The 21,794-nt window shown below is 46.0% G+C and overlaps 1 protein-coding gene across 5 annotated transcripts in view; it reads left to right on the forward strand.

The window, feature by feature from the left end:
* MYT1 (myelin transcription factor 1) overlaps positions 1–21,794 on the forward strand; it is a 199,978-nt gene that overhangs the window by 93,167 nt on the left and 85,017 nt on the right. For all 5 annotated transcript variants that reach the window (XM_029613475.1, XM_029613476.1, XM_029613478.1 and 2 more), the window contains 2 exons: positions 13,966–14,020; positions 14,898–14,931. In XM_029613475.1, coding sequence (XP_029469335.1) covers positions 13,966–14,020; positions 14,898–14,931 — 89 coding nt within the window. The remainder of the gene's footprint in view (positions 1–13,965; positions 14,021–14,897; positions 14,932–21,794) is intronic.

Genomic DNA, 21,794 nt, shown 5'->3' on the forward strand with positions numbered 1-21,794 from the left:
GTGCTAAAGAAACCTCTGCACGACGCTACAAGAATCGTGAACGTGCTAATGAAACCTCTGCACGACGCTACAAGAATGGGGACCGTGCTAAAGAGACCTCCGCACGACGCTACAAGAATGGGGACCGTGCTAAAGAGACCTCCGCACGACGCTACAGGAATGGGGACCGTGCTAAAGAGACCTCCGCACGACGCTACAGGAATGGGGACCGTGCTAAAGAGACCTCCGCACGACGCTACAGGAATGGGGACCGTGCTAAAGAGACCTCTGCACGACGCTACAAGAATGGGGACTGTGCTAAAGAAACCTCTGCACGACGCTACAAGAATGGGGACCCTGCTAACGAAACCTCTGCACGACGCTACAAGAATCGGGAACGTCCTAATAAACTCTGCATGACGCTACAAGAATAGGGACCGTGCTAAACAAAAGTGCATGTTGGTGTTGTGAAAAGAAGCCCCTCATGCAGCGTCCTTAAAACATGGTGCCATGTTGACACCAGTGAATGAAGTTCAAAACTTATAATCAGATGTTTTTTCCCTTCACTATTTGATATTTCTGTGTTAGATGGGATTTTTTCTGTGTGATACAAGGCTATAAACCATTATTGGGCACAAAATGTCTATCTCATATAATAACTGTTGGCAGAGATCTGGTTGAATAGGCAAGTTCATATTTTTTTTACGAAGGTCCTGTAACAGGTCTCCATGTGGCTTGCAGGGGGGGCGGATTTTGTTACAAACTTTTGGCGCAAAGCAGCTGAGTGCTGGAAGTCTCATGCAGGTGATTTTAGCTAACGATAGTGGTGTGGAGTACAGAAGGGCCTATTGGGATGATTGGAGTTCCCTTGCAGGGAGTGTGGGCCAGGAAAAGTTGAGAGATTCTTGAGTCAGTTGAACCATTTTGCGAACCATTAAAAAAAGCTAGCTGTGTATGTAACTTAGCCAGATATAACTTATCCGACTAATGAACATGGGATATTCTGTGGCACGGCTATGCTGCTGAGAATCTGCATATATATCATCACTTAGCTGGATAAGCTATATCCAGTTAAGTTCGACCTTTTGTCCCAGAAGACACACTGAAAGTGATCAGTGAATTGATGAAACCCTAACAGATGCTGTAGGAAGAGTAGGTGGTTGACACTGTCAAATGCAGAAGATAGATCTAATAGGACACTAAAGCAGTCACCATCTTGGTCTGCATGTACTTAAACACTATGGGGTAGATTTTCAAAAACGGCGCGTTGGCGTACTTTTGTTGGCGCTCCAGGTGCAAACAAAAGTACGCGGGATTTTAGCAGATACGCGCGTATCCGCTAAAATCCTGGATCGGCGCGCGCAAGGCTACCGATTTCGTGTAGCCGGCGCGCGCCGAGCCGCGCAGCCTACCTCCATTCCCTCCGAGGCCGCTCCGAAATCGGAGCGGCCTCGGAGGGAATTCGCTAACGCCTTCCCCTCCCTTCCTCTACCTAACCCACCCCCCCGGCCCTGTCTAAAACCCCCCCCTACCTTTGTTGGGGGATTTACGCCTCCCAGAGGGAGAAGTAAATCCCCGCGCACCAGCGGGCCACTGGCGCGCCTAGACGCAACCCGGGGGCAGTTCCGGAGGGTGCGGCCTCGCCCCCGAAACGCCGCGTCCCGCCCCGCCCCCGACACGCCCCCTCAGAAAACATAGGCGCACCGGTGCGCAGGGCCCTGCTCGCATAAATCCGGGAAGATTTACGCAAGCAGGGCTCTTAAAATCCGCCCCTATTGGTTGTGGCTAAAAGGACAGATTCTGCCCATGGCCATTCCTGAAGCTGGATTGGTAGGTATGGAGAGTGTGTGGGTTTCCTCCAGAAAGTCAAATAGCTGCAAGCGTACCACTTTCTCTACAAGCTTGGACAGGAAAGGAAGCTACAGATTGGTTGATGGTGAGTTGTTACTCTGGGGTCGGAGGCAGGATTCATGAATTTTGACCTGATCACTTTTTTTGAGTGACCAAGGCAAGTGGACTTGGATTATTATGGTTTTGATGATGGTGGCTAGCTGGGGGACTAGGTCTTGCCTTAGGTTGCTGATGAGCTTAGGGAAAAGGGGAAGGTCTCATTCTCTGGAAGATCTTCTCCATCTCAGCTGGAGACACTTTCCTAAATTTGGAGCATGGGATGCAGCCAGGGGGAAATTGGACTGACCTGGCGTATGTAGGAGGGGGTGGGTTTCATATGCTGATGTCAGATTGGTATTGAAAGATACAAGGATTGCCTGCATATTTGAGTTAAAGAATTCTGCAAAATGCTTGGCTGAAAGACCATTCGTGGTAGTAAAGGGAAGAAGGGATCTCTGGACTGGAGAGTTAAATATAATTAAAATAGAAAAGGAAAACATCAAAACAGAATGGCCTGAAGTTACAGTGACCGAGCTGGAAGTCAGGTTAAAACCAGCCCCAATTTGGAAGTGCCCTGGCCCTGAAGGAGAGCCCAACGTTTGGCTCAGATAATTAATTTTTCTCCACCAAAACCTGGCTAACTGCAAAAACCAACTGATCAGACATCCAGAATTAACTCCACAATGGCTGCTAATGGGAAAAACACTCCACTCCTCTCCCAAAGGGAGAGCCAAATAATGCTCTCAAAAACTATCGACCAATAACTTGCTTGCCCATAGTTTGATCAGTTTGCTTTAAAAAAAAAATGCAGATAGAATATATGATCGCATTGACTCTAATAATGTCTTGGCAACAGAACAGATGAATAACAAGAAGAGTATATGGAAGCAAAGCCCAACCAATGCTGAATAAAGCCAAAATCTCAGTCTCACGTGGATTGACTATAAGAGAGCCTTTGATAGCATCCCACACTCTTGCATCATAAAATGTACCAAATGAACCGTGCACTGACTGAGTACATCAGATTCACCATGAAAATTTGGCAGACTACACTCCACCTGAATTACGAGAATGATCAATACATCATTCCTAGCATTAAGATCCAGTGAGGTATATTTCAAGGAAATTGTCTGTCCCACTTTTGTTTTGTCTCACATTAACTCCTTGGGTATACAAAATAGCCTTAATCCTATCCTATCCTAGAGCTATCAATCCTCTACCAATGGCATCTCGCCTACTATCGTTACAGCTCTTGTCCATTTAGCAGAACAATTCTGTGTAGTGAAGAGTTTCTCAGATGACATCAGGGTGTCATTTGGCCTGGATAAATCTGCTAAGGCAACTTTCCTTGAAGGAAAATTAAGCAAAACCAAAAACATCTCCCTGACTCAAGACTGCAATAAAGAGGAACTGCAACAGGAAGGTGGAAAAATTCAGCATAAAACACTGAGAGAAAAGATCAGTAAAGAGTACTATAGGAAAGTGAAATTGATATTGAAAAGTGCCTTAACAGTATGAATTAAGATACAAGCTATTAGTGCAGGAATTGCTAGCTGATTATCATACAGTTTTGGAATAGTAGACTGGTCTTATAAATATCTTGAAGACCTAGATATAAAAACAAAAGTTCCTCCACATCCATCAAGTAATCTATAAGAACCAGTGTATGCAGGGCTGGTGCAAGGGGACTGGACACCCTATTTATTTATTTATTTATTTGGGGTTTTTTTCTATACTGGCATTCATGAGCAGATCACATCATGCCGGTTTACATTAGAACAAGGGGTGCATAGAACAATAAAACTATAACTGATGCATCAGGGTTGCAGTTACAATGAAACAAGGTAATAGAACTGAGAGAAGGAGAAAAGAGCAGTATAGGTTAACATAAATTAATTATTTACAGTGCCAAGTGACTACATTGTTTAGGAGGAAATGGAGGTGATTATGGGTTGTCTGGGAAGGCTTGTTTAAATAACCAAGTCTTCAATCTTTTTCGAAACGTTGGTAGGCAAGGTTCTTGGCACAGATTCATAGGGATGGAGTTCCAGAGTGAGGGTCCGGCAGTCGAGAAAGCCCGGTCTCTTGAAGTTGTATGCCGGGTGGATTTTGTGTTCGGTACCTGGAGGGATCCTCTGTAGGCTTCTCTGGTTGGTCTTTGAGAGACATGTAGGCTAAACGGATATTGAAGGTCCAGAGCTGTAAGGTGATGAATGGACTTGTAGATGGTTCTGAATGGGGAGCCAGTGAAGAATTTTCAGGATGGGTGAAATGTGGTCTCTTCTTTTGGAGTTTGTGAGAATTCTTGCAGCCGTGTTTTGTACCATCAGTAGGGGTTTGGTGTATGAAGATTATTGCTTGTAGTATAGTTCTAAAGTTTTGAAAATGGAAGAGTGGTTTTATCCTTTTCAGCACTTGGAGTTTGTGAAAGCAGTCCTTAGGTGGTGCAGTTTACAAAAGTTTTCAGGTTCATCTTGTTGTCAATTATGGCTCCTAGGTCTCTGACTTGAGAAGATAGAGGGATGTTTGGTGTGTGGCTTGAGTAGTTGTTGTTTTTCTGGAGCAATAAGTACCCTAGGCACCTTCTGCCTTGCGTCCGCCTCACCCCTCATGCAGCCCCCACCTGGTCTTGCCACTCCCATTAGGGGGCACGAGCCATGTGGGGCTGCAAATGACGGCAAAGAGGAGTGGAGAATGCTGAATCTCCACTCCTCTTTGGCACCGCCGCTCGTGGCCCCACATGGCTCGTGCCCCCTAATGCCCAGGCCTAGTTCACCTAGTGCTTCTGCCGGCCCTGAGTGCATACCAAGATTATACATCCCTAGAGCTACCATAATGGACCTGAAGACGTACTCAATGGCATCAACTGATCCAAATGCTCAAATAGTGCTGAGATATGAAAGTGAACAAGCACCATCAGCCTCAATCCTTAAGCTTGGACAGTCAATCTGGTGACTGGAGGGAATGACTAAAAATCTACCAACATACAAAGAGAGAGAAGCTACAGAATTAGCAAAAGAAGAGAAAAAAACTCTTTAAAGAATGTGAACAAGAAACAAGGAAAGATGGCAGAAGTACAAGAGGTACAGAGAGCTACTTCAGATACTCCAGGTGGATCAAGGTTTGACACAGCAATGGTTGAGGAGAGGCGAACTCAAACCTGTGGATGAGAGATTGGTAATTGCAGCACAGGATAGTGGAGCACAGATGAGTGGTTCACAGCCAGCATGGAAAGACTATAATACAGATTCTGTGAGACAGAACTGGAAATGGTTACAGAACACATCGCTAGGAGTCATGTGCTGATGTCAGAAGGCCTGCATACAGAAAGGCACAACAAGGTGGAAATTGTGTAAACACTATAACATGACTGGAATCGCAACCCTAACAGATTTGAAGAGAACAAAGAAGTTGTGATCACCTGGGACATTCCCCTTCCAACCGATAGGAAGAGCTGATACAGACAGAATATCAGTCAGGTAAACCAGATATCATGGTGAAGGAAAAACACACGAATGGCATTGCTGATAGAGGCGTACGTATCCAGGAACTATTCTCTAGATTGCATGGAGAAAGCGAAGATCCTTACGTACCAAGAGATGCAATCAGAGACCATGAAAATGTGGCAGAAAGATACCGAAATAGACCCAAGCATATTGAGTGCTACTGGGCAGAGTAAGAAGACCTTCCAAGTGCCCCTTGATATGTTGCCTATAAAATTACACCTTATGAACTGCAGGAGGCATCTCTCTGTGGCACGGTGCAAGTGCTATGAGATCATCCCGTTGAGATATGTGCAAATGAAACCCATTTGGAGACCCTGCCTTGAGAAATTTGTGGGTTGATGTAGATCACACAGAAATTTGGAGAGTTGGAGGAAGGAATCGGGTTGTACCTGCTGAGTGGTATATAAGCAAAGGTTTAAGGGGATCATCATTGTGGAATTTTGGGATGAGGCGTGTGACTTGCCAGCCTGGCTATGACTAGGTCGAGGGCTGGAATAAGATATCTATGTCCTCCCCCTGCCCCCAACCTAAGGTCTGGGAATTGGGGTAAACTTGCTAAGCAGAAGGACAGAGCTGAGAAAGTGTGACAGTGTCACCTTCCCCTGTCCGGGTCTTAATGAGGCACAAGGTATGGGGTTTAAATTCTTCTGTTGGGTCACAGTGGAGATGGGTTTTGTTGTCGGTGGATCCAAGCAAGGGGAAGGGGAGATGGGATAGTTTGCGAGTGTTAGGAGAGGTAGTGGTGATGGTTTACAAGTTGATGGGGGTGAAGCATCAGGTGTGGGGCTTCCTCCTGCTCCAGACAAGCTACACAGGTTCGGCAGTTTTCTGGAAGCTGGTGTGTGTTGTAAGTGTAGCAAAATCTAGAGAGAGTTCACAGGTGCAGATAAAGCAGCAAGGAGACGTCTCTAAGTCCCTCTTATTGCATAAGGTAGATATTATATAGGTCTGTTTTAAACAACAAGTTTAGTGGAGGAGACAGAAGGAGAAGTCTCTAACTCCCTCTTGTTACATTTATTTATTTATTTATTTAACACTTTTCTATACCAACATTCATGAATAGATTCATATAAAATCGGTTTACATGGAACATGGGGTAAACCATTTAACAAGAAGCAAAAATTACATAACAAGGAGAGAGAACTTGGGGGGCTAGGGAAGCCGGAAAACAAAGGACAGCATAACTAAGTGTGAAAAACGTAACGCTGAGACTAGGCGGGGCGTCTAGTCAGGTAAGCGGAGTCTGATTCGGAGGTATATTGACGGTTTAGAAAAATTAGGGGGAGGCTTGAAGGAAAAGCCAAGTCTTAAGTTTACACAGCTTCCAATGAATAAGCCATGCTACTTTGTTGTGCCTCTCTGTATACAGGCCTTCGGACATCACATCCGGCAACGAGATGTGTAGTCTGCTCTGCAGAATCTGCATTTGTCCATTTTATCATTCTTTTCGATGCTGGCTAAACCATCTCATCTGCAGTCTACTATCCTGTGCTATAGTTACCAGTCTCTCATCCATAGGTTTCAATTCACCTCTTCTCGACCATTGCTGTGTCAAATCTTGATTCACATGGGATTACTGAAGTAGGTCTCTGTACTTCCCACTGTACTTATGCTTCTGCCAACTATCCTTTCTTGTTTGCTGGTCCAATTCTTTAAAAAGAGTTTCTTGTCTTGCCAATTCTGTAGCTTCTTTACCTTTGTGTACTGTGGATCTTTAGTCATTCCCTCTATACCCCAGAATGATTGTCCTAGCTTAAAGACTGAGACTGAGGATGGTTGCTAGTTTTTGTACTTCTGAACTATTTTAGTATTTGGGTCCATGGATGATATTATGTAGCTCTATAGGTGTAATCAATTTCAATAAGACCCATAACACCTTCAGCCCTAGATATGAACAATCTCAGCATACACTGGTTCTTATAAGTTTCCTGATGGGCATGGAGGAGCTTTCTCGCTTTTACATCCAATTCTTCAAGATATATATTAGGTTAGTCTACTAATCCAAAACTGTATGATAATGCGGGGATTGCAAGCTGGCACTGTTAAGGTACTCTTCAATATCAACTTTACTCTCCTATAGTATTATGCTGAATGTTCTTTGTAAAAAAACCCCAGTCTGACCTCCCAGACCAGGGCAATCTTTCCGTTTCATGTAAACCGGACTGATTTGTATTGTATACAGGAATTCCGGTACATAAAAATTAAAAATAAATAAATGTTTCCACCATCCTCTGCTCCTAGAAATTTAAATTCACCTTCCTGCTCCAGTTCCTTTGTATTGCAATCTCCAGCCAAGGAGATGTTTTCAGTTTTACTTAATTTTCCTTTAAGGAAAGTTGATTTAGCATATTGGTCCTAAGCCAAATGTCACCCTGATGTCATCTGAGAAACTCTTCACCACACAAAATTGTTCTGCTAAATGAGCATCACAAGAATTGTAGAGTTTCAAATCACCAACAAATAGTAAGTGAGATATCTTTGGGAGGGAACTTGTCGCTCTTGGATTAAGGCTATTTCCATAACCTGAGGAGCTGAGATCGCCAGTTTAATGACAGACAAAACAAAAGTGGTGACAGGGAATCTCCCTGAAATATTCCTCGCTGGACCTTAATATTAGAGAGGACATATAGTCCATCCTCATAATTCTAGTGGAGTGTAGTCTGCCATATTTTCATGATGAACTTGATGTACTCTGTAAATACAGAATTCACTTTGTATATTTCAAGGCAATTTATTGTTCGAGAGTGTAGGATGCTATCAAAGGCTTCCTCATAGTCAATCCATGCTTATATTAAGGTTTTGACCAATGGCTTTATTCATCATCATAGACTCCTCTTTTTCTGCCTTGCTGTTCTATTGCCAAGATTTTATTAGACTCGATGTGGTGATATATTCTATCTGTACTGATTGAAGTGAACAGCTTATAGATTGTAGGCAAGCAGGTTATTGGTCGATAGTTTTTGGCAACATAAGGTAGATATTATATAGATCTGTCTTAAACTACAAGTTTAGTGGAGGAGACAGAAGGAGAAGTCTCTAACTCCCTCTTATTGCATAAGGTAGATATTATATAGGTCTGTTTTAAATCACAAGTTTAGTGGAGGAGACAGAAGGAGAAGTCTCTAACTCCCTCTTATTACATAAGGTAAATATTATATAGATCTGTTTTAAATCACAAGTTTAGTGGAGGAGACAGAAGGAGAAGTCTCTAACTCCCTCTTATTGCATAAGATAGATATTATATAGGCCTGTTTTAAACTACAAGTTAGTGGAGGAGACAGAAGAGGCTGACATTATGCAGGTAAGAATATTTTTGAAAACTCCTTGGTGTTTGGAAAATGCCTGACAGAGCTGTGCTAGTCACCAGTGAGCAGGGAGTGGAGGGGCTCTAACCATGTTCCCTCTTCGTTGGCAGCACTTCCCTTCTGTATTCGACCCCAGCCCCTTTGTCATTGAGCTTGGTGGAAGTGACTTCCACATGTCCTGGGCAGACTCCCTGCCCTGCAAACCCCTCTTCCGGCTGCCACTTGGCCTTGGGTACCTGAATAATCTGCCTGGAGACCTGGCGCTTCCCTTTCCCATTAAACTGCACGACTGGCACAAAAGAATCGTTTAGAGGCTTGGGAAGGCTCTTTGTTTTGTATTGCTGTGCACTGCCCGTTATTTTTCGCTCCAAAAGGAAACGGGTTAGCTGCCGTTTTACTGCTAAGCTGCCTGCATCAGATCAAACACTGACCCCACAAACGCAGTTTGCATGAGAAGAACGGCGAGCTCTCCCGCAGTGCCCTTTTCTATCTCTTTTGCCAGAGTTGCGTGATGCTCTTGGAGGTACAGTACATGGCATATTAGTCGTGACCTTGGAGACTGGCACCGTGGCCCTGTAAGGATGCATTTGCATGGAGCTGTCAGAACGGCAGCCGTGGCTCCATCCACTGAGCTGGCAGGCGGCGAGCAGGAGCGCTCTTAGGTGCTGTAAAGAGCCACATCAGAGCCTTCCAGCCAATCTTTTATTTAGCCTTCAGCAGTCATTTCGGAGCAAGGCATCTGTGGCTTTAGCTCCCCTCAGCAAGCAGAGATAGGAACCTCAACATGAAGCTGGAGATGGCGCTTTCATTTTTGGAAATTGCTGGGTTTAGGCTGAATAGCTCAGCTGTACACTGGCAATAGCCACCGAGAGGAATAAATAATAATTTGTATTGGGGTTTGCACTGAATCTCAATCCACTTTCCCATTTAATGCTTCAGCTTGCATTTGTGCTCTTCTGCATTGTCTGCTGGCAGCTTGCAAAGGTGCAGTGACCGTGAGGTGAACCGAGCCTCAGGGAGTTCCTCGGGCTCCCCCAAGGGCACGCACACAGGACGATGCTAGATTGTGTGCCCAGCCTAGCACCCAGGCTAACAACGGGTTGGATGCACTAGGCTAACACCCGATGCAATAAGGGGATTAGCGCATCCAAAACCAGCACATAGCTAACGGCGCTCATCACATGTAGACGAGGCTATTATTAGCTATTACCCTCGATGGAGAAAATCACCCTGCACCCATTGTGCACGTTTTAACACGAAAAACAAGGCCAGCCCCAAAGCTGGTATTAAATCTTATGCGCTCCAAGCCATCTAAAAAATACCCCCAGAAAGCCACAAAAAAACCCCAAAAACTGCTTATCTGTGGTTCCTCCTCCTTAGTATCATCCCGATGCTAAGACGGAAGAACCACAGGAAGCGGCATGAAAAACAAATCTTGCTGGCACTTAGGTTAAGGAAACAGACTCCCATTAATTGAGCATCTGTTTTCCTAACTGGCCACTGTGAGTGGGTTAAGAAAATGGAAGCTCGTTAACTGAGTATTCGTTTTCCTAAGCAGGGTGCCCGATGCCATGGACACCACTAGGGATGCACAATGTATCCCTAGCGAGACACCTCATTTAAATAATGCATCACGTGCCCAGGAGAGGTGGCTGGGCACACGCGGGGAGAGCGGGTGCTCGATCACGCCCGTTTTACGCCAGCCGATATTTCATCGGCCTGAAAGCGGTCAAGGTACTAACGTGCGCTAAAACTGGAAAATATGAGTGCCCGCCAAGAAAGAGCTTTTTAGCAAGTATAGAAGAGTCGTTTGCGTGTTAACAAGGCACTTAACCTCAGAAAGCTAAAATAGCAGTGGGTTAAGCACAAAACCCACACTAATGAGATGCTACATTATGCAAAAACACTGAATTACCGATTGTATGCAAACTGCTTGGCAAATACTTCATGGGAAGAAAATGTAGGGCACCTTGGGAGAGTTCAGGTTTTTGTGCTACACTCCCTAGGTAACGTGGGCACCCACGTTACCATCCGGCCTCATTTGTATGTCCTTGGCAGGTACCGTGAATGGGGCTTTTCACTCTTAAGACTTGGAAGGCCCCATGGACACAATAGGTCGGGACCTTGGCTGCTCTCCAGTAGGTCCTACTTGGTAGCGGGTTTTGCACTTTTCCGAGACTGATCCCTTCTGCACAGGAAGGACATTTATCCACCGTGCCTGCAATTATCTCTGCTGGCACTGTCGCCTCCGGGTTTGCTCTGTGACATTTTTTTGTCCCCGATTACTTAATTTCTCTGCTTCTCTTCAAAAGAAGTTTTGACATTTTTCCACAGAAGAGAAGACGAAGACAAATCTGCCCCCTTTCCCTTTTAACACCCAGTTTCAAAGAATATAGATCATCCAAGGTGGAAGATTGCAAAGAAGGTTTTGTGCTTTGCAAACAAAGCAAAACGGTGTTGTTTATGAAATTGCACACTCAATTTTCATCAAACAGCTGGTGCCTCTCTGTAATTTCTTGACTGAAGATGGATGCACCGAACAGCACTAGTCCTTCATTGTTGACCTTTTTTTTTTTCCCTGTGTATAAATTGCAAACGGAGAAGCAATGAATGTGGGCAGCTGCCAGAGCTAGCAGTGTGCGAGCGGCAGCGCAGTTCTCCCCCTTCCATTCTTTGCTCCCTGAATTACTGAGCCGCTGGAAATCCAAATTGCCCGGGCGCACTTCAGAGCCGGCAGATGCTTTTGCCAATTTCCACGGGGAAAGTGACACAAAAAAAAAAAAGGGAGTGGAGATTTGCCTTTCAGGGGAGCATCCGCTGACCAGCAATCACAGCCATATTAGCTGCCTGCGTCGGAAGGCATTAGCCAGCCAGCGCTGCCCGGGCCACCCCTGAAAGGCTGAGCCGGGTAATGAGGCCCGGCCTGCCACCTGCTCCCCTCTGCACTCTGAATGGGAGGCCCTGCGTCTGCAGGGAGCCAGGGCTGGTAATTGTCCCGTCATTGAGAGGCTGGTAATGAAGGCTCGGCACACAGCGGCGCCGCACGACCGAGCCTGACAGGATGCATACATTACAGCCAAGTTTTGATTTGTTTTTTCTTTAGCAATCACATAAATCATTGCACGGCCATGCTACAGCACAAAAGGGGGGAGGGGGAGGTGGGGGCCGCACTTTGCAGATTTCACGTCCGATGTGAAGCAATTCCCCGTTTACACAATAAAATATTACGGAGGCCGGCGCGAGAGCGAGCGAGCGTGCCGGGCTCCGGGCTTTTTTCTGTGAAGCCGAAGGAGGGCGGACTGATGGTCTGACGGATTGAAACCGCTTCCTGTCGTAATTGGGCCCACAGAAAGGGACGGGTCCGGCTCTCCGTGAGGGGTCAGCGCGCACTCGCTGCTCGCCCCCCGCGCTCGCCTTCTCCTAGGATGGTTCTGCACACCGCCAGCAGGGAAAGGGTTAAGTCTCTCATCCCAGCCCAGTGCCTTCACTGGTGGTTCCTCTTCTCTGGCCATTAGGCTGTTACCTTATTACAATTATATTCTGCAATGGTTCCGGCCGCCTCTTCTAACGTAGAAAGCTATCTGTAGTCTCCAAAAAGAAAAAATTGCTAAATCTTTCCGTCTCGTTGCTAGCCTAGCCCAAACCGAAATCACAAGAAAATTAAGAACAGGGCTCTTGGACCCCAAAGGTTGTGATTCTCCGAAGCCGTCCATCCCTCCCCTGCTTCCAGCATTTGTATCTGCTCTGAGTGAGGTCGTGAGGTCCCTCCCCGGGGGAGCAGGACCGGAATATTTGGGACCTGTGCAAGTTTACTTCTCCTGGGATTATTTTAAGGTGCTGGAGGGAAAGAAATACACAATCATTCCCCTGTCTAAAGAAACATTTTGGTTTTTTCAATTTAATTAACTAGGACTCAAGAGGGTGGGCGTGGGAGTGTGCGTCCCCCGTGGGGTCTGTTTTTCATGATAGAGGGCCAGGGCTGCATGACTGGCACTGCTCACCTTATTCAGTAAGGGGGTAAGGCCAGCGCATCGAAAACGCGCGTCCAAATGCAGGTTAACGGTGCGCTCCGCCGGCGCGCACTGTACTGTATCGGCCCCACTAGTGAGCAGTGCCAGTTATGCAGCCCTGGCCCTCTATCATGACAGACGGACACCACGGGGGACGCACACTCCGAAGGGGTCACAGCGTGCCGAAAACGCGCGTCCAACCCCCCGAAATGCATGTTGCTGGCCCTATTAGTTATGCCCGCGAGATTCAGAAAGTAAAATTTGCAGCCAAGCCACACATTTTACTTTCAGAAATTAGCGCCGACCCAAAGGTCGGCGTTAATTTCTCTCGGCACTGGGAAAGTGCACAGAAAAGCAGTAAAAACTGCTTTTCTGTGCACCCTCCGACTTAATATCATGGCGATGCTAAGTCGGAGGTCCCAAAAGTTACAAATAGTTGAAAATTTAAAAAAATAATTTAAAATGGGCCCACGGCTCACAGGTTGAAAACCGGATGCTCAATTTTGCCGGCGTCCGGTTTCCGAGCCCGTGGCTGTCAGTGGGTTTGAGAACCGACACCGGTAAAATTGAGCGTTGACTGTCAAACTCGCTGACAGCCGCCGCTCCGGTCCAAACAGAGGCGCTAGGGATGCGCTAGTGTCCCTAGCGCCTCCTTTTTACCTCGGGCCCTTATTTATTTATTTATTTGGGTTTTTTCTATACCGGCATTCATGATAAGATGACATCATGCCGGTTTACATGTGAACAAGGGGTGCAGGATAACAATAAAACTGAAACTAGTGCATAGGAAATGAAGTTACAATGAACAAGGGTAATGGAACTAAGCTAAATAATGAATTTAAATAAATTAATTTACTGAATCGCGCGCACAGGAGAGGGGCCTGGGCGCTCGCCCGCTCTCCCGCGATTTTTACTGTATCGGCCTGTAGGTCGGTTCCTAAGAGGGAGTTGGCGCAGATTATAGTATTATTTAGGTAAAAGTACAAAAAGCCTCTCTCTCTATTGCAAACAGCTAAAAGGACCTGGTGTGTTTTGATCTTCCAAGTGACAGCGTAAATAGCGTGAAGTATCTCCTGCTCAGATCCAACCTATCTGCACCCCACCCCCAAAGTCAACTGAGAATGCTCCCCCTTTACAGCTCTTCCAGCCTCAGTTTAGCACGCACAGTACCAGAACAGTCCAGGTTCAATGCGGGTGAATCCCAGGGCAGGGCACAGCAAAGCAGCAAGTCACACAAAGTCAACAACAAACTTTTGCGTTCTTGTTTGATTGCAGATGAACTTAGAAAATGAAGACAAGAGAGCACGGACGCGGTCAAAAGCAATCAGAGGTGAGCTGCCCTTCCCATTCCTGCATGCAGCTAGCATCCTAGAAATCTCTCAGGTCAACTCCCAAAGAGTCATCTTTACCCATCAAAAAGCAGACCTTAACCTCTCAAGAAGTTCACAAACTCAGCCTCTTTACACAACTCAAGGTTGCAGGCTTCAGTGAGTGAGAGGAATCCCGGTGCCTGGAGAAGGTTTACTTTCAAGCACTGTAAGGAAATGTCTAACTAGTCAGACTGCCTTTGGATAAATACAAATGTGGCCACTTTCTCCTCTCGTCAAACGCTCTTTTGACAACGAGTGAGAATTATACTTTTAACTGGGCAAATGTTTCCATGTTTAACGTAGTGGAAGTCCTGCAGGATGGTGAAAGCCAGCGCCGTGCACATTTTCACAAAGAGGAGAATTTTATAAGTGTGCAGGCTGCACAGAAGGTCTGCAGATCTCTCACGGGCAGACTTTACCTCAGATGTTCAAAGCAAACTTAGGCACATAAGTTTCCTTTGAAGATTGCTCTGGCAGGTGCAAGACTCGGCTGCAGAGACCTATGCCCGCTCTGTCGAGGACATAACGTGTTGTATGGCTGAATTCATGCAGGTCTGTTTTAAAATTAGAAAAGTGTGCGTAGAATCAGGCTATGGGTTTGCTTTTATGTGTAACAGCCATTCATGCCCATAAAACACAGTTTTATGCACACAAAGGGTTTGAAACATAGGCCCACAGTGTACAGAGAATGTCACTAAGCTTTTCCCAGACACAGAGAATGAGAGGGAGGCCTTCAGGGACCAGACACTAAATCTCTCGTCAGTCGTGCACATTTCTCTGGAGCATGCAGTTGTGTTTATGCTGACTAATTTCTTTCTCTCCTGTTTTTTTGCTCAGTGGTACCCCTGGAACTCATAGGTCAGGAAGTGAGGTAAGCCAAGTGCATCAGTAAGACGTGAACGCTCAGTGATACGCGCTCGCTGCGCCTAAAGCTGCTCTCTCCGCGCACGCAAGCTCCTCTTCTGCCGCTCAGGGCAGTCTAGCCCTGGGAGAGAGCGCGGGACGAGGAGCGGCCTCGTCCGATGCAGAGCCGCACTGGCACAGGTGTGTGTGTGTGTGTGTGTGTGGACAGCCAGCACTAAACACGCCCAGCTTCTCACCCTTAGCATCATTACAATGGCTACAAATTCGGCCTTTAAAATGTACCATAAAAATAGCAGAGAATATTCAAATAATGTCTTGAAAATGTCTCTCTGTGGGTAGGTGTTAAGCTGTCGCTCTGCATAGAGACATGGTGGATGTTTTCTAGTCTGTGTGACTCTAGGTATTTTCTTTAGATCATTAAAAAAAAAAGTATACAGCGGATGTGAATTGTGAGCAAAGCATCCAGGAGACATGCATCTCTTCCTTCCCATCAGTTCAGTGCCTTGCTTGCTGGCAGCCTCTGGCTAGCATCGTAAACACTAAGGGGGGGGCAGTCTTACCACCGAGGCCTTTAACAGAACTGTCCTCACGGCATGGGGGTAAACGTTTGTATGCAAGTTTACCAAGCCGAGCAGAATTAGGACCTGTGTGATTACCTTCCAGTTTTAAAATACATTTTCTTAAAAATGCGCGCGACAATTTAGCAGGTGTGGACAGACCGGTGGGTAGATTTGGTGGGATTGTTTTCAAAGTGCACTTCTGCGCGTGGATCTGCTTGGAAGCTGCGCGGGTTTGCCGCCATTTTTCAGTGCCGTTGTTCCAAATGCGCTCTCCAAGAGAGCACTTGCTGACAGGGCTGCATTCAAGTCCCGCTATGTGACTGCTCTTACCGTGGCTACAGAATCCATGGACACGCACCGCCCTGCTTCCTTGGTAAGGTTGCTTAATGAACCCCTTAGGTGCTTATGCCCTACTTGGACTGTGGCATATAAGTACATTTTAACCATAACCATAGGCCATTTGGTTTGCGCAGTTTCCTTCCTCTTGAATACTGAAGACCTCACTTGATTTCTGGCCTTGTCTTCACTCCCGTGCTGTTAATCTCCACTGCCAATGGATTCTCCTAATGCTACTTTGAGGATTTTTTTAAATCAACAGCAGGACTCCCAATATCAAAATACCTTGGGCCCAGATCCACCAACAAACCTAAGCAGCGTGAACAGATTCCAAGCTGTTTCAGGCTTCTTTAGGGAAAAGGGGAAATTGCATCGCCTGAGAGGGAGAAATTCCATTTTATATTATCCTGCGAATACCACCCGGAAGCCTACGCAGGCAAACTTGGTTTCCTAGCATTTCTGCTCCCTTAGCCTGCATGGGAAATCCTCAGGAAAGCTTTATTACCAAGCACATTAATAATCTGTGCTAACTGAAACAGGTGAGCAATTTAGAGGCAGCGCTGGGTCTCCCTTACCCCTTATAATAATACAACTATAACTTTAAAAAGGAACAATATGATAGGATGAGGAAATTAGAAACAAAACTAAAAGGAGCAGTTATGAAGGTTAACATTTGCATGAGGTGCAGACATTGTTTAAAGAAAACATCTTGGAAGTCCATATAAAATGTATTCCATGCTTTAAGAGAGGCCAAATGACTGCCAGCATGGATTAATAGCAAGTTGAAAGAAGAGATTAAAGCTGACAGCGTATCATTCAAAAAATGGAAAGCGGACCCAAACTAGAAAAATAGGAATAGCATAAACGCTGGCAAATTAGATGTAAAACGTTAGTTAAGACAAGCCAAGAGATAATTTGATAAACTTACCTGAGAGGCAAAAACTAATAAAAAAAAAATCTTTTCAAGTTGATTGGAAACAAAAAGCCTATGAGGGAGTTGGAGCTCAGGGAGGATAAGGAAATAGCAGAAAAATGGAAAGAATTCTTTACCTCTGTGTTTACTGAGGAGCCTGTTGGGAACTTACCCACACCTGAAACATTCTTTGGAGATGATTCTGAGCAACTAAAACAAATCTCTGTGATGGAGGATGTAACAGGTCAAATTGACAAACCATAGAGTAACAAATCACCAAGACCAGATGGCATCTGCCCCAGAGTCCTAAAAGAGCTGAAACATAAAACTGCAAACCAGTTGCTAGTAATCTGTAATCTATCATTTAAAACAGCCCCCAAATCTGAAGACTAAAGGGTGGCTTAATGTGCCACCAATTTTTTAAAAGGGCTGGAGAGATGAGTGAAGAAACTAAATATAGATCAGAGAGCTAGATGGTGCCAGGCAAAAGGGTAAGATCTATTCTTAAAAACAAAATCGCTGGCCATATTGGAAGACATGACTTAATGGGGGGAAATTAGCATAGTTTTAGCAAGGGGAAGTTGATTTGAAGGTGTGAAGTTTACTTTACAGCTTAGCACTGATTGTACATATTGAGGCACACACTTTATTTAATCTGCTGAGATGTACGGAGTTCTTGCTGCTGTCTAAAAATGTTTACGCCCTTGAAATGTGAAGCTAGAAATGAGCAGTTTGTCAGCAGATTTTTTTCTAATCTGCTGTAACTCTTTGAGAGAATTATGTATTCAGAAAGGTGGGATATAAATCCAAGTCACTATCTACCTGTGGATATATAGGTGAGCCAGTTGATCTGGTGTATTTGGATTTTCAGAAGGCATTTGATAAAGTCCCGCATGAGAGACTCCTCAGGAAATTACAAAGTCATGGAGCAGGAGGCGCTGTCCTGTTGTAGATCGGTGACTGAATAACAGGCAGGAAAGAGAGGGCTGGACTGGGATCATACATGATCTGGAAAAGGGAGCAACGAGTGAGGTGGTCAAATGTGTAAATGACGCAAAGTTATTCAAACAGCAGCCGATTGCGAGGAACTGCAGAAGGACCTTGTGGGATGAGGACCCTGGGCAGCTGAAATTTAATGTGAAAAAGTGCACAGGGGGGGGGGGAGAATAATCTCCGCTATGCGTACACAATGCTGGGTTCTGCCTTAGGAGTCTCCCCCCAGGAAAAGGATCTTGTGGACAATACCTTGAGATCCTCTGCTCACAGGGCTGGCTCGTCCTATTAGGCGAACTAGGCAGTCCCCTCAGGCACCGACCCTTAGGGGGCGCTGAAGAGCAGCCCTGCCTGCGCCAGAGGAGTAGAGATTCGGGGGGCTGCTAGCAATGCCCACCCTGCTCGCGGCCCAAAGAAGCGGACACTCGGTGGGTGCGAACGCAGTTAGGAGCCAGGGCCAAGACCGGGGGCGGTGCGACAGGGGGGTGGCAGGCGCGAGGCAGAAGGCTTGTTTAGGGTGCCTAATACCCTTGCACCAGCCCTGCCCGCTCAGTGCATGGAATGCTAGGAATGATCCGGAAAGGAACGGAGACTAAAACAGAGAATATCACACACTGCCTCTGTATCGCGCCACGTGTGACCGCACCTTGAGTACTCGGTGCAGTTCTTGTGTCCCCCCCCCCATCTCAAGAAAGACAGAGCAGAACTAGAAAAGGGGCAGAGGAGGGTAACAAATGACAAAAGGGAGGGAAGATCTCTCCTATGAGGAGAGGCCACGCAGGCGAGGGCTCCTCAGCTTGGAAAGAGACGGCTGAGAGGGGACGGGATAGAAGTTTATAAAATCACAAGTGGGGTGGAACGGGTAAAGAAAGGAGGGTTATTTACCCTTTCAAGTACCAAAAACAAGGGAAGGCTGCGTGAAACAAACCACCAGGAGATGTGAAACAAATCACAAGGAAGGTCTTTATCCCTCGGTGCACTCTCAAGCTGGGGGATCTGATGCCAGGGGACGAGCATAGCGGGGTTTTCCTGGAGGAAATTGTCCATAACCCGTTATTAGCCTGGAGAAAGCCATCGCTGTCCCTGGGAGGGAGTAACAGGAATTAGATGCACTTTTTGGGATCTCCCAGATACTTATGACCTGGATTGGCCACTGAGGCAGAGAGTGGTGCGCTGATGCCCTCGCTGGAGCTTGGCACTTCTTATAGCATCACTTCCATCGCACCCCTGAACGCACAGGTTCAATACGTTGTCCTAAGGCCCTCAATGGAGCAGTCACCTAACTAACGATTAATTGGAGACCTGCCGTGGCCTGAATGTAAATAAGGAAGGTGTGGAAAATGAAAGACATCGCGCTTGCTGAGAAAGCTGCCTGGTTTTGTATATTGCAGCACATGGGAATAAGAATAGAAAACAGTTCTCCCAAAGCTCCAGGAATGCAATTTCTTCTTCTTCACACAAATTACCCGTTTATCTCTGAGATAATAAAAACATACTCTCATTTTAAGTCTGCAAAGGCCGCACCCCAGTCCATAGCACATCCTGCGAAGTCCTAGGTCTGGTCTGATTCAGTGAAAGCTACAAAGGGTTTCCAGCCCGGCATCTTCAGCAGAGCTTCCTTGTTTCATTGTGAATAAGCCTTTACATTCAGGGACGCACTGGTGCAGTGCACAAAATGAAACCTGTGTATCCCTCTGCTGAAGCCACTGAAAGCCAAGGACAGAGATCCCTTTCAGCCACTAGGGAGCCAGCCAAATGGAAGTAAATAGACCTTAGGATCAGCAACACTGAACAAAACAGAGCAAAACCCCGGCCAGTGATGGACTGCAGGTGGGAAGAGATCTACCTCTGTTTCTCTGTGAATAACTCTGCAGGAAAAATCCAGATAGAGAATTGAGGTTCGCCAAGAGCACACCCAACACAAGGAGCCTACAAAGCCCCAGCACTGTCCGTGCAGACTCACCAGCAGCTGCTTCGCACTGACAGAGTGCGCATTATTCCACGTAATCAGATTTTCCCGACAGATCTAGGCAGCCCCCGGGCACCGCACTGAGCATTTCCCGAGCTCAGCAGGGCGGCCTCATGGAAGGGACAGTTCCACTCTGCTCCTTGGGGATCGCCCATGTGAGTGGGAGCGGAGCCGGATGGGATGGGAGCGCAGGGCAAGAGGCAGCAACCTGGATATTATTTAATACGCGAGGCGGAGTTATTTTATAGGAAGGTATTTTTGTTTTATTTTGGATCTCTAAAGCCACCATGATTTGAGCAACAGTCTCCTAAGGGAACCTCATTCACCACTTTCAAGCTTTAGTGTAATAAGATTATTTTGAATTAAAAAGCATTTCCAGTTGCTCCTGTGGCCTTGCTATAAACCCTGCAGCTTTGGGGACGTTCGTGCAGCCGGGGATGCAGGGCTCCATTTGGGTGAACTTCAGTGACAGCCGGTTAAGTTAAGATGTTTTGCTGGGCTCTGAACAGCTGTGGATGCCCTCACTGTACAGCGGAGAGAAATATCCTTTGAGAACAGGGCTCCATGTAAACCACGCGCAGGCTGATTTCCAAAGGAAGCTGCCTAAAGCTTGGTGAAGTTTCAGCCAAAATTAGGTTCCAGGCTGAAAATGCAGCCAAAATAGAAGCCTGAAAGTGAGTAGGGGTCTGCATGGGGGAAATGTGGTTTCTTCCTGGTTCCTTTCATTCCCTAATCTTGTTATTTTTGTGACTTAGCCCTTGGCATGGGGACCTCGAGCAGGGTTGGCCAACGCCAATCCTCAAGAGCCACAAACAGGCCCAGTTTTCAGGATATCCACAATGAATATTCATGAGGTAGATTTGCATACAATGGCGGTGATACATGCAAATCTATCTCATGCATATTCATTGTGGATATCCTGAAAGCCGGGCCTGTTTGTAGCCACTCCTGTCCTAAAGTGACCGACTGAGTGAGGAACGGGTTGAGTGGGAGTTGACAAAGGGCGGTGGTAAATGCGGTTCACTCCCAGGAGGGAGATGTTACTAGCGATGGGCCTCAGGGATCGGACCTTGGACTGCTTCTTTTCAAAATGTTTGTGAGCAACATAACGGAAGGATTGTCAGGAAAGCTTTGTCTTTTTGCCGATGATACCAAAATGTACAACAGGGTAGACAGCCAGGAAGATGTGGAAAATATGACGAGGGGTCTAGCAAAGCTTGAGGAATGACCTGGGGCCTGGCAGCTAAGATTTAATGCTAAAATAAAATGCAGAGTAATAAATTTAGGATGCAAAAAGCCAAGAGATAGGTACACCAAAGAAGAACGGGATCTGGGAGGTGGCTACCAAAATGGTCAGTGGGCTTCCTTCTAAAGCACATGGGGAGAGACTTAAAGATCTAAATCTGCACATCCTAGAGAAAAGGTGAGATAGGGTGTGGACATTTAAATACCTTCAAGGATTTCATACACAGGAGAGGAGCCTCTTTCACAGGAAAGGAGGAGTCATAGGATGAGGCTGAAAGGGGGAAGGCTCAGGAGTAATCTTGGGAAATATTTCTTTACAGAGAGGGTGGTGGATGCATGGAAGGGCCTCCCAGTGAAGGTGGAGGAGATAAAAATAGTGTTTGAATTCAAGAAAGCATGGGATAAACATAGAGGATCACTGAGTGTGTGATGGGAATTTTAAAGCTAAATTATTTGGACGGATAGGCAGTCTAGATGGGCCATACGGACTTTATCTGCCATCATATTTCTATGTTTCTGTGTTTTAGGCTCAGCCCTAGTCAGTTTTCAACTACCCTGAATTAAACACCTAACTCTCAAAATTAGGTTCCTAAACCTTTTTAAAAATTCCCAGTTGACCCTTCAATACTTTGATTACAAAACAAGAGATTGTTATAAGATTCTGCTTTAATTGATTCATTCTGTTCTGTATGCTATCAACTCAGCTCAATTCAACTCAACCAGCGGCGGCAGTAGCTTCAGCACGTCTGCATCTGGCTCTCCTTCACAGGATGGGGTTCCAGAAATACACATTTCATTTTACAATCTGAGGCTATGCATGAGACAAACATTATTCTGCTTTTCTACTACATAGC

Source organism: Rhinatrema bivittatum, chromosome 8 (genome assembly GCF_901001135.1).
Source record: "Rhinatrema bivittatum chromosome 8, aRhiBiv1.1, whole genome shotgun sequence".
In the NCBI taxonomy this organism is placed as follows: domain Eukaryota; kingdom Metazoa; phylum Chordata; class Amphibia; order Gymnophiona; family Rhinatrematidae; genus Rhinatrema; species Rhinatrema bivittatum.